The sequence below is a fragment of the Pyrus communis genome, chromosome 15 (genome assembly GCF_963583255.1).
Source record: "Pyrus communis chromosome 15, drPyrComm1.1, whole genome shotgun sequence".
NCBI lineage: Eukaryota > Viridiplantae > Streptophyta > Magnoliopsida > Rosales > Rosaceae > Pyrus > Pyrus communis.
In genome coordinates this window covers 11,748,872-11,759,753 of record NC_084817.1, presented here as the reverse complement: position 1 = coordinate 11,759,753, position 10,882 = coordinate 11,748,872, and the positions used below count along the sequence as shown (strand labels likewise).

Sequence of the window (10,882 nt, the reverse complement as noted above, 5' to 3'; positions counted from 1 at the left end):
GTGTTTTTAGGCAGTTTTGAGTCTTTTGAACTTGTTTTGAGTCCTTTGAGTCTTTGTGAACGTTTTTAACTTTATTTTACGTTTTTGAGTTAGTTTCCAAGTGATTTGCAATCCCTCCTAATCCCCGGTTAAGAACGATCCCTACTTATACTTATACTACAATTGACAAAAAGAGGGTTTAATTTGTGTGCGTATAAATCACGCATCAAGGAGAGAGAGAGACAAGGTACGGGAATGGGGGAGAGATTTGAGGGATGTGGGGTCTACCCAATCCCCAAATCATCAAGTTATAACATATAAACCTAGTTCTAAGTCTTAAATTTAAGTCCCTAAAACTAATGAATATTCCAATTAACATTAGTTTAGGAACTTCAGGTAAAAAACAATGCCAACTTTACGCCCCTTAGTCCCGTTTAAGGGCATTTTCGTAACTTCACGTCTTCGGAATTAAAAATTCCGGGACGGGTTGTGACACAAAAGCTCTTATAACAAAAAAATAAAATAAAATAAAATAAAATCCAAAACTAGCCGAAAATAATAGAAACAAATTCGCAGGGTAATATATATATATATATATATATATATATATATTTGTTTTTTGAATAAACATAAATAGAAAAAAGAGGAAATTAAAAAAAAATGCTAGAAGTAATTTTCTTCCCACGTTCCAAACTTGTGGTTCTAGTTTCGTAAAACTGCTGCAGAAGCATAACTGTCACTTCACTCGCATTAATTCATCAGAGACTGTATCCTATGATCTTTAGTTCACTGAACAAAAGTCGAAAGTACAAAGTTGGAGGCAAAGATCAATCTCAAAGGCCCTCCAGTTTCCCTCTTCCCCTCTCTAGATTATTTCATTTATGTAATAATTTCTATAGAATTCATAGACTTTTTACATAAATTTGGTGGTGTGGTGGTGGTGGTGTCGAATGCGCTCTTGACTTCAGTACTTGAGTGATCACGGCCGATGAAGGAATGCATCTCAACCTTGGGTCCTAGAACCTGAAGACAAGGTTGCTAGATCACTACGAAGTTTAATAATTGGTTCGGCTTTCATCTGTGCCGACCACGAGGTAACCTAGTAATACCTCACTTTGCCGAGAATCTAATGAGATGATCTTGTCTAGGCGAAAGAGCTAAAAACTCTCCGTCGACTGAGACTTCGATATTAGATAACCAAACAACCAGAAGAAGTATTTTACTCCAAACCGAAAATGCTCCTAAATTGCTTGATTTTTCGGTTCCAGTGTTGTTAATCCAAACTGAAAATGTCTCTGATGGTCAATATAGTGTTGTTAATCCCAACAAAAAATGTGTTGACAAAAAGGGGGAGGATAATTAGCAATCTCTCAGGCTTGAGAAAGTGTAATACCCCGTATGTTAATATATATATATATATATACATATATATATTTATATATTTATGTGTGCATAATTATTTTTATTTTAAATGTAATGATTTTATTGGTTCTCTTTTATATGTACAAAAACCCATATTTTTGGCATGTAAGTTAGTAGGGATTCTTTCACTACAAAAATATATTTTTAAGCCTAGCTCGTGAATAGTTCTTATTCGTGCGTTGGGGCATGACATAAAGGTTCGCATAGAGCAAGGTTTTGAGCAGAACATTTGTTTGTTGAGCTAAGTTGAAGGTCTTTCTCCACGTTGCCAATGCTTCTGTATTTATAGTATAAATTTCTTGGTGCCCAAGCCTACTGAGTGTTATAATTATAATAATATTCCAATTCCTTGGCATATCCTGTGAACATGAAATTATTTTTGGCCGAAACTCCATCAACAAGCCTCGCCGTCAACTCAAACTAGGATTATGAACCTAGTCCTTTTATACAATTAATTCAAACTCCATCCAAAAGTCAATCTTGATTCTCAAGCACTAGTAAGATAATTGCCAATAACCGATTAGATAATAATATCTAAAAAAGGTTATTAAATATCATCATGACCTTCTATTAATCTGATGGCTCCAAACCTATGAGTTGAATGCAAAATCAGGTACAAACACTAATTTTTTAATAAAGAAATAATAGTATTTTCAATTCGGCTAAATTGTAATAATAGTCCATAAATTTTACTCCTAGTTTAATTTTCATGACCTCAAATTATAGGTGCTCTAGTCCACGAAATTTTTCACAAAACTTCACCAACTTTTTTTTTTTCTTAAGTTGGGAAGCAAAGTAAAAATTTCATCCAAAAATAACCAAAAATTTAAAAGAAGTTGAATCGGCTTTATCTCGAGCCCAAGTCTTGTAAAATATTTGGGCTATTCACCAAAGAATAAAAAAGCAAGGTTCAATCAAATTTGGGCCTTATCAGGCCCATACTTTCCCGCCCCCGATTTTAATCTAAAAAATCCAACGGCTTAGATCCCCTTATCATCATTTCCTTCTCCAACTAACTTTCACAACGTCGTCGTCTCCGTCCTCCCTCTCTCTGCACAACATTTCGCGCAAAATTTCCCATGTCCCGCTTACCTTCCCTAACTCGACCCACATCGTTCATCCACCAACGCCTCCCAATCCGCCACCTTTCCGGTTCAACACAACCGTCGTCGCCGTCGCCGCTCTCTCTGATCGGCGCCTCGAACGTCGAGTCACACCCTCCCCAAACCCCCTTCGATGGCTCGTTCCTCAAATGGATCTCCGGCTTCGCGGTGGGCTCGGGAGTAGGGCTTCTCTACTGGTCCTCCCCCGATTCCGATTTCTTCAAAACGTCGTCGTTCGCTGACTGGTCAACGGCGGAGTCGGGATTGGCGGTTGAGGATCGGCCGTCGCGGTCATTGTTTCGGAAGTTGTCGTTGCCCGAAGGTGCCCCTGGGTTCATCTTCGGAGGTAAGTGGAGTGGCTTCTGATTATTTCGAACATTTCAATTTTGTCATTTATCTTTTGATAATTCTTTTAATGAATTTAGGGTATTCAATTAGGATTTTCAGTGATTTTCTGAAATTCAACCTGTATGAATCCGGGTGTATTCAATTAGAATTTTAAAGAAGTTTATAACATTCTAGGTGTATTCAATTAGAAATTGATTTTAAAGAATTTGAAAAAGTTGAAGAATTAGAGAGAATTAGAGAGATTTTGTAGTGTATTTTAAGCATCCACAAATCTCACCTCTTCCCGTGAGATTTTGAGAGAATTGAATCAAAAGTTTCTATGAAATCTCCACAAATCAATTAAACTCTGCGAAAATCCATGGATTTATAAATCCATTAAAATCTCTAAAATTCGCAATTGAATACACCCCTGTAATTTGTAAATTGGGTTACTGCAGATGCGTATAGGAGAAAGATTTTCTTCAACTATGAGAAACGCATAAGGTTGCGGAGTCCGCCGGAGAAGGTACTCAGTATTAATTTGGTATTACAACATAATTAATTACTGATTATCTGTTAGTTCATTTTTTATATAAGCCTAATTTGGAATTTTTATCATTGCACAGTAAGTGTTTTTTGTTTTTGTTTATGTCAAAATATAGATTTGTAACAAAATCAATAGCTCAACACTTTTTCACCATTGTAGTAAATGGCGACTTGCCATTGCACAGTAATTTAAGTAAGCCTCGAAAATAAGTGATAGTATTGAAGGAGTTTCGAGAGGAAGGTGAAAAAAAAAAAAAAATGTAAGTTTAGTTGATAATGTTGGATGGCGTAGATGTCATGGCTCGGGGATACTGACCACCATAGGAATTATCACGTTTAGTTGTATCCTTGTGTTGTAGCATCTCTCCGTCTCTCTGTTTTTCCAAAACTGTTATCTTTCTCCTTGGAACAATAATGTGCTTGAAAACTCGAGTTAAACTTTTCTTAAGGAGAATTATCTCATGATATAATTTCCTGTTGACGGATGACCTTTGTTGTATTACTTGAAGGTTTTTGAGTACTTTGCGTCTTCTAGTATGCCAGATGGAGAGTTACTTATGAGACCGGGAGATCTTATGAGGGCAATTGTTCCCGTCTTCCCTCCATCTGAGTCCAACCTTGTTAGAGATGGATATTTGAGAGGGGAAAGGAATCCTGGTGATTTGCGCTGTTCTCCTTCTGAATTTTTCATGCTTTTTGATGTAAACAATGATGGACATATTTCTTTTAAAGAGTGAGTTTACTTTTACAGGTTATGAGGTAAACAATGTTGGATCTTTTTTCTCCCTCTAACAAGGATCTTTGTCACAGGTATATTTTCTTTGTAACACTACTAAGCATCCCAGAATCAAGTTTCTCTGTCGCTTTTAAAATGTTTGACCTCGATGATAGTGGGTTAGTACTCGCACAAATTTCAAGCTAATTTTCCTAATTGTCCTTCCTTATTTCCACTATGGTTGTGAATCTGATCCGACTCTATATATCGATACGTAGACAAATTGACAAGGAAGAGTTCAAGAAAGTGATGGCTTTGATGCGAGTCTGCAATAGACAGGGAGCTTACCACAGGGATGGACTTCGAACTGGGCTAAAAGTCAATGGTTCTGTAGAAGATGGAGGACTTCTGGAGTACTTTTTCGGTAAAGATGGGAAGGATTCCCTTGAAATTGATAAATTTGTCAAATTTTTGAGAGATTTACAGGATGAAGTAAGTCCCCGATCCTTTTCATTGAATTTTATAATATTTGATTTGTGTTGAACTTTCCTAGATGGTACTTATTGCATAAAATTGGCATTATACTTTCAGACATGACAGACCTGATATACGTTTTCTGGTGTGCATTTGTTATCCAAATTTGGGTAAAACAATTTACAAAAAGAAAGGGGGGCTTACTGAGTAAATTACGGGGACTAAATAGGAGCACTCAAATTATATTTGTAAGGGCTAATATACATCTAGAAGAATACAAATGGAATTCTTCCAGTCTAGGGTTTCTTGTTTGATTCTTCGGCCTGACCTTATATTACAACACTACGAGATTTTTGGAACTTACTTCGCCGTACTCATTTGGTTGATGATGCTACCCCGTTTTATAGTAAAAAAAGTAAACTTTTAGTGAGGAGTGCAGAGGCAGACAGTTGAATATCATTTTCAATTCAGTCAAACCACAATGCATGCTTGATTACGGAATGCTTGGAATGTATTTTCCCTTAGAAACTTGTTCTTATCTTCACTGTATCGGACTTTTTAAATGCCTTTGTAGATGGTGAGGTTGGAGTTTTCCCACTATGATTATAAATTGCGAGGAACCATATTGGCAAAGGACTTTGCTTTGTCCATGGTTGCTTCTGCCGACATGTGTCATCTAAGCAATTTGCTTGATCGGGTTGAGGAATTGAGCAATAAACCACATCTTAGAGATGTGCGCATCACATTTGAGGAGTTCAAAAACTTTGCCGAGCTTCGTAAAAAACTGCAGCCTTTTTCTTTGGCCCTTTTCAGCTATGGCAAAGCCAATGGCATGCTAACACGAGAAGATTTCCAACGTGCTGCTTCTCATGTAAGACGCTGATCTTTGTTTATTTCTCTGATTTCCATAACAACAGATCAAATCCAAATTATTTATTGTAATATTGTTGATTGAATGATGCGTACAATTTCAGGTATGCGATGTATCTCTCACTGATAATGTAGTGGATATTGTATTCCAATTGTTCGATTTTAACCAAGATGGAAATTTAAGCTTAGATGAGTTTGTTAGAGTTTTACAGCGACGGGGAATGGACGTTGCTCAACAGGTGGAGACAGGAATCATGATTCATGACTCTTGAACCTGGCTGCCTGGAACCGTCGGTAGGATGATACCAGTTTGATAGCTCAAGGGGGCTCAATCCTCTTGTAATTCGTAAATCATAAACTGTAAGTAGCTAAGATTAAATCATAGCTCTAACGGCGACAAGCATCAACTATTGTTGTGCTTTTTTTGATAGAAACTTGTTTCTCACATGTTGTATACACCTCTATCTCTCTAATCATGCGACGAGAGTAATAAAGAGAGAAGGAGCATACAACATGTTAAGCGCAAGTTATTTCCACAACCCTGGCCCCTGTTTAATGTAAAGTTCGAAGTTTCATTTTTGTGTAACGTGTATTTAGATAAAATACTTCCTTTGTTGTGCAGTTTGCTTGCTGTCCCACAAAGGAAACTGAAAAGTCGTGAATTTTTGTTATGATTCAGACACAGATTGCTTCTATTAATGTCGTTTTGTTTGATTTTTAAGAAAGCTATGAACGTTGCATTTTGTTTCAACCAATTATTGCAAATTCTCGATTCTATTCTAGTCCCTACTCTAGATCTACATGTGGAGAAATTCTTGGGTCTGGCAAATGGGACGCTTAATTCTATCCGCCACGCTCCAAGAACAGCAGGACCGTATTTATTTGGCCCCACTGACCCCAAGCCGATCCCACTCGGACGAGTCTGATGCCCTCTACCGGCCGCCGCACACAAGAACCATCCTGCATGTGAGCTGCTAGTACATGTAGGTCAACATTGCCACCGGTATTATTACTTGCATTATCTGAACCATCCCCACTGGTATGTAATATCTAAATTTACCAAACACACAATCATGAGGATGACATTGCTATTAGAACGAGGATACGTCAGTCGTACACGTGTGTGTGAATGTACTCTCTCTATTGATCCATAATGGGTTCCGCATGTAGTCATCCATGCCTAAGGCATTGAACGTGCTATTTACCAAAACAACGTTACATTTGAACAAATTAAAAATTATTATTATCACTTCAAAATAATCGTTAACAAACCAAGCATTGTAAACATTTTAGTTAAATTGCAAGGGACTTGTAAGTGAGTTGATTGATGTTCTGTTTTACATCCAATGTTAGATTTGGATTCCCACTTATAAATAAAAGAGGAAAGTTTCTAAAAAAGAAAAGAAAGGGAAATGTGCACGTGGGGATTGAATGTGAACCGACTCTTTCTTGTACCGGAAATTGAATATGCTCTGGAATACAAGTGGAGGGAGGCTATTACTGACTCTTTAAAATGAATTACAGGTGGATAATTGAATGTTTGTCCCTTAGCTCCAACAGCTAAGCTCGCTCAGACGCGTGGGATATACACCATTGTCTCTCAACCACATAAATTTTATTCGATTAGAATAGAAACGTTTATATCCGAGGCCAAAGTATTAAACAATTACTTTGGCTCAACACAATCCCATCTATGAAGGCCACCCCCCCCCCCTCGAAACAAAAGGACCCACCAGATGTGTTGCCTTATTACAAACATGTGGAGCAAAAAAAAAAAAAGGGTAAATTACAAAAAATTACCTTAACTATTGGTCTGACGACACTTTCATTCCTCATCTTTTAAAAATGACAATGTCATACCCCATTTTACGAATTTGTGCTAATGTCAAACCTCCGTCAGTTTTTCTGTTACTTTTTCTGTTAAATGCTGACGTGGCCAGAGACGGAACCCACTCACTAATCCAACTGGATTAATAAATAATAAAATATATTTTTAATAATTAAATATTAAAAAATTATGGGATCCACCTCTACAAACCCTTCCTCACCCGTGCCCCCAACCTTCCTCCACCACTCCCTCTCTCTCTCTTCTCTTTCTCTGGACAACCTTCCTCCACCACCCCCTCTCTCTCATCTCACCACCAAAACCAGTCTCCTCCAACCTTCCTCCATCGACGACAACCACAATTTCTTCCCCCATCCCCCCTCTCTCTCTAAAATCGCCTCCCCGACTCACATGTCAATTTCGTTAAGGACCTTCGTGAGCACCACCCTAAAAACCCTCGCCTGCAATCTGAAACCGTTTGTAGGGTTTGTATGGACGACAACAATGAGGAGGCTTGAGCTCACAATGTCGATCACAAGTGTCTTGAGATTTCAAAATTGGGGAAAACAGAGAAAATGAGACGGATTAGGATCTGCAGGTACATCAGTCGATCATCCCTTCTCCAAAGCATTTTCGGTGACCTGCTAACGGGGACCAGCGAAGTGGTAGCGGTCGAAGAGAAGGATGACAATGGCGGTGAAGACGAAGACGAACAACACGAGGCAATCGAAGAAATGACAGAGAGTTGGCTCTGCACAAACGCCATTGGAGAGAGGGAAACCCTATGGATAGAGCTGAAAGAGGAGAAAAGTACTGGTTTTGAATAGTCTGATACTATAGTGAGAGAAGATGAGACATGTGGGTGGTTGAAAGGTGCGATGAAAGCTCGCGTGTGTCTGAGATCAGAATTGGGACAGCTGGTTGTGCGGGAAGTTGAGGATCGCTTTGGCACCTCGGAGCTTGAACGATGCTCGATCGTAAGCCTTGGCTGCTTCAATCACCGTGTCGAAGGTCCCCAACCAAACCTGGGAGCCTCTGCGGTTCGGATCCCAAATCTTCGCCGCGTACTTGCCCCATGGTCTTTGTCGGGCCCTTCGGTAGTGCTTTTTCTTCTTTTTGTTCAAACTCATCTGAACCGCCGTCGACTTCACGGCAGCCTGGTCTGAGTTAGTGAACTGGATCCACTTAGTTTTGTTGGGAAGCGAGATTGTGAGTGTGGGCTTTCTGACCGGGTTGGCGGGTTTAGTTTGCAGTGAAGGAGGGGCGAAGTGGGTATGGGGGGAAGATTTTGGAGTGGGTGGGGAAGGGGTCGGGGATTGCAGGGAAGGGGAAGGAGAAGGGATATGGGTTACGGGGAAGGGAAAGGGGTCGGGGAAGATGGGCATTTGGTATTTTTTTTTTTTTTAAGGGTAAATTATTATTTTTAATAGAAAGTGGGATCCGAATCAAGCCACGTCAGCACTTAACTGAGAAATTCACAGCCAAGCTAACGAAAGGTATAACATTGGACTAAATTCTAAAGATGTGGTATGACATTGTCAATTTTAAAAGATGAGGTATGATAGTGTCATGAGACCAATAGTTGAGGTAGTTTTTTGTCATTTACCCAAAAAAATTTCTACTAGCCTCATTTGCTTTTGCAAACTCTGTACGTCAAACAAGAGACTTTCAAGCGAAGCATCAAGTTGAATAGCATCGTTGATCATGCCCACACCACATTTAGAATCTGATTCCACCTGAACTTCTAAAAAAATTTCTCTTCACAAACCAAAAGAGCTGCCCTTACCGCTTCAGCCTCTGCCATTATACTTGATTTGCATAGAAAGTTACTAAAGCCACCAACTCCTTCGAAGATGCTTGCAAAATCCCTAGCCACCCATCCAAACAAAAATGCTATTCTTACCATCTAATTGTACCATTTTTTTTTTTTTGGCCACTTAGTACTACGGTCTAGTGATATTTCTCTTTACTTGTAAGTGAGAGGTCTTATGTTTAATTCTTGTTAGAGGCGAATTTCAACCACATTATTGATAGCCCATTGTGAGGCTAAGCCCACCCCCTCCCCTTTAATGTAGATAATATTGTTTGTTCAAAAAAAGAAAAAATTGTACTATTTTTCTATTAGAGACAGAACCCAGATGTAATGGTGGACAGTGGTGAAGTCAGAAATTGACGAGGGGAGGGGCGGAGTTAAAAGAGTGTAAGGTTCAAAAGAATAACAACAATCAAATCCTTTTATATAGTAATGTCTTCCATAATTTATTAATACAAACAAATTACAATTGTTGACAATGAGGTTTCATATCATGAAAACGCCGCATAATAGGTTCATTATCAATAAAAGCAAATACATATTTCTCAATGTAAACAAGCATGCAATCACTCAACCATTGATCTCCCATTTTGTTGCGCAATGGTGTTTTCATAATCTTCATAGCAGAAAAAGCTTTCTCCACCGAAGTGGTTGTAACCGGTAACACCAAAGCCAATGTAAGAAGCTTATACACTAACATATAGCTTGCACATCTCCCGGTCTTCACCAACTCCTTTGCAAGATCACCAATTCCTCTCAATGATGAAAACTCACTATGCATCTTCATATCGTGAATGTAATTATCAAGTTGAATTGGAAGATTAATGAGGTATATACGATCAAAATTTTGAGGATAAAGTTGGGCTAGACGAACAATTTTTGCTTTGTCAAAAGATGCAAAATTATTCATTGGACTCAAACATGCCATACAAATAAGCAATTCGGTGTTTACCTCATTGAAGTGATCATTTAATTCCTTTAATTGTGTATCAAGGACTTGAAAATAGAGGTTCACACGATAGTAATGGAAGTTTGTGAGTCTTGGAGCTTTACGCCTTGATTTTTCGGGTACAAAACGCAAATCCTTCATGTTAGGAACAACAATATCATACTCTTGACAAAACTTTTGTACATCATCCAGCAAGTCCCCAAAGTCATCGTCTCTCAAAGATTTTAGTCTTTGCTTGCATACTTCCACTAACGTTATCGCATTCACAATATCTTAATTTTTCTTTTGTAATGCTTGTGATAACTCATTTGTACTTCCCAATATGAGTCTCATAAAAAAAAGGTGAAACAAAAAATCAAAAGTTTGCATGTCATTGAATAACTTACTTACTTCACCCAAATTGTCTTGGTTGGTATCATCTTTAATCCATTCAAGCACCTCAACCACGGCTTCAAACATGACAATAATACTAACTATAGTACCATAACGTGAGTTCCAACGTGTATCACAAGGACGCATGAGACTACTCTCTTGATTTAACCCTTTACCTATTTCAAGATCACCAATATCAAGAGCTTTCTTAATTTGTTCTAGTTGTTTCTCTCTAAATGCATCACGACGCTTACATGATGATCCAATAGTATTGACCAAAATACTAGCATTGTTGAAGAAAATGGCTACACCCTAAATAATTACCCCTATTGCTTGATTTGAACGATTCATCATGGCCACGAAAAGGCAAACCTTGTTGCAACAACCATCTTGTGCAATCAAGTGCACCATGCAATAAAGTGTGATAATTAATGTGAGCTTCATTAGTTTGCTTAATCACAAATGTTTCAATATGTTGCTTTTGCAT

The 10,882-nt window shown here is 38.3% G+C and overlaps 2 protein-coding genes across 3 annotated transcripts; one reads left to right on the top strand and one right to left on the bottom strand.

Moving 5' to 3' along the window:
• The first annotated feature begins 2,420 nt into the window (after nucleotides 1–2,420).
• LOC137717972 (calcium uptake protein, mitochondrial-like) lies at nucleotides 2,421–6,519 on the top strand. Of its 2 annotated transcripts, none has more exons than XM_068457497.1 (7): nucleotides 2,421–2,850; nucleotides 3,290–3,357; nucleotides 3,887–4,110; nucleotides 4,188–4,271; nucleotides 4,371–4,584; nucleotides 5,141–5,437; nucleotides 5,649–6,519. In XM_068457497.1, exons 1-7 carry the CDS (start codon nucleotides 2,481–2,483, stop codon nucleotides 5,706–5,708), a joined length of 1,317 nt encoding a protein of 438 aa, XP_068313598.1. In that variant the 5' UTR covers nucleotides 2,421–2,480; the 3' UTR covers nucleotides 5,709–6,519. The 2 variants fall into 2 exon arrangements, with proteins under 2 accessions (XP_068313598.1, XP_068313597.1); XM_068457496.1 differs by having other exon boundaries at nucleotides 5,541–6,515.
• Nucleotides 6,520–8,163: 1,644 nt separating this feature from the next.
• LOC137717072 (ethylene-responsive transcription factor 5-like) lies at nucleotides 8,164–8,646 on the bottom strand. The gene has a single exon (XM_068456386.1). It carries the CDS (start codon nucleotides 8,644–8,646, stop codon nucleotides 8,164–8,166), a length of 483 nt encoding a protein of 160 aa, XP_068312487.1.
• Nucleotides 8,647–10,882: the final 2,236 nt, after the last annotated feature.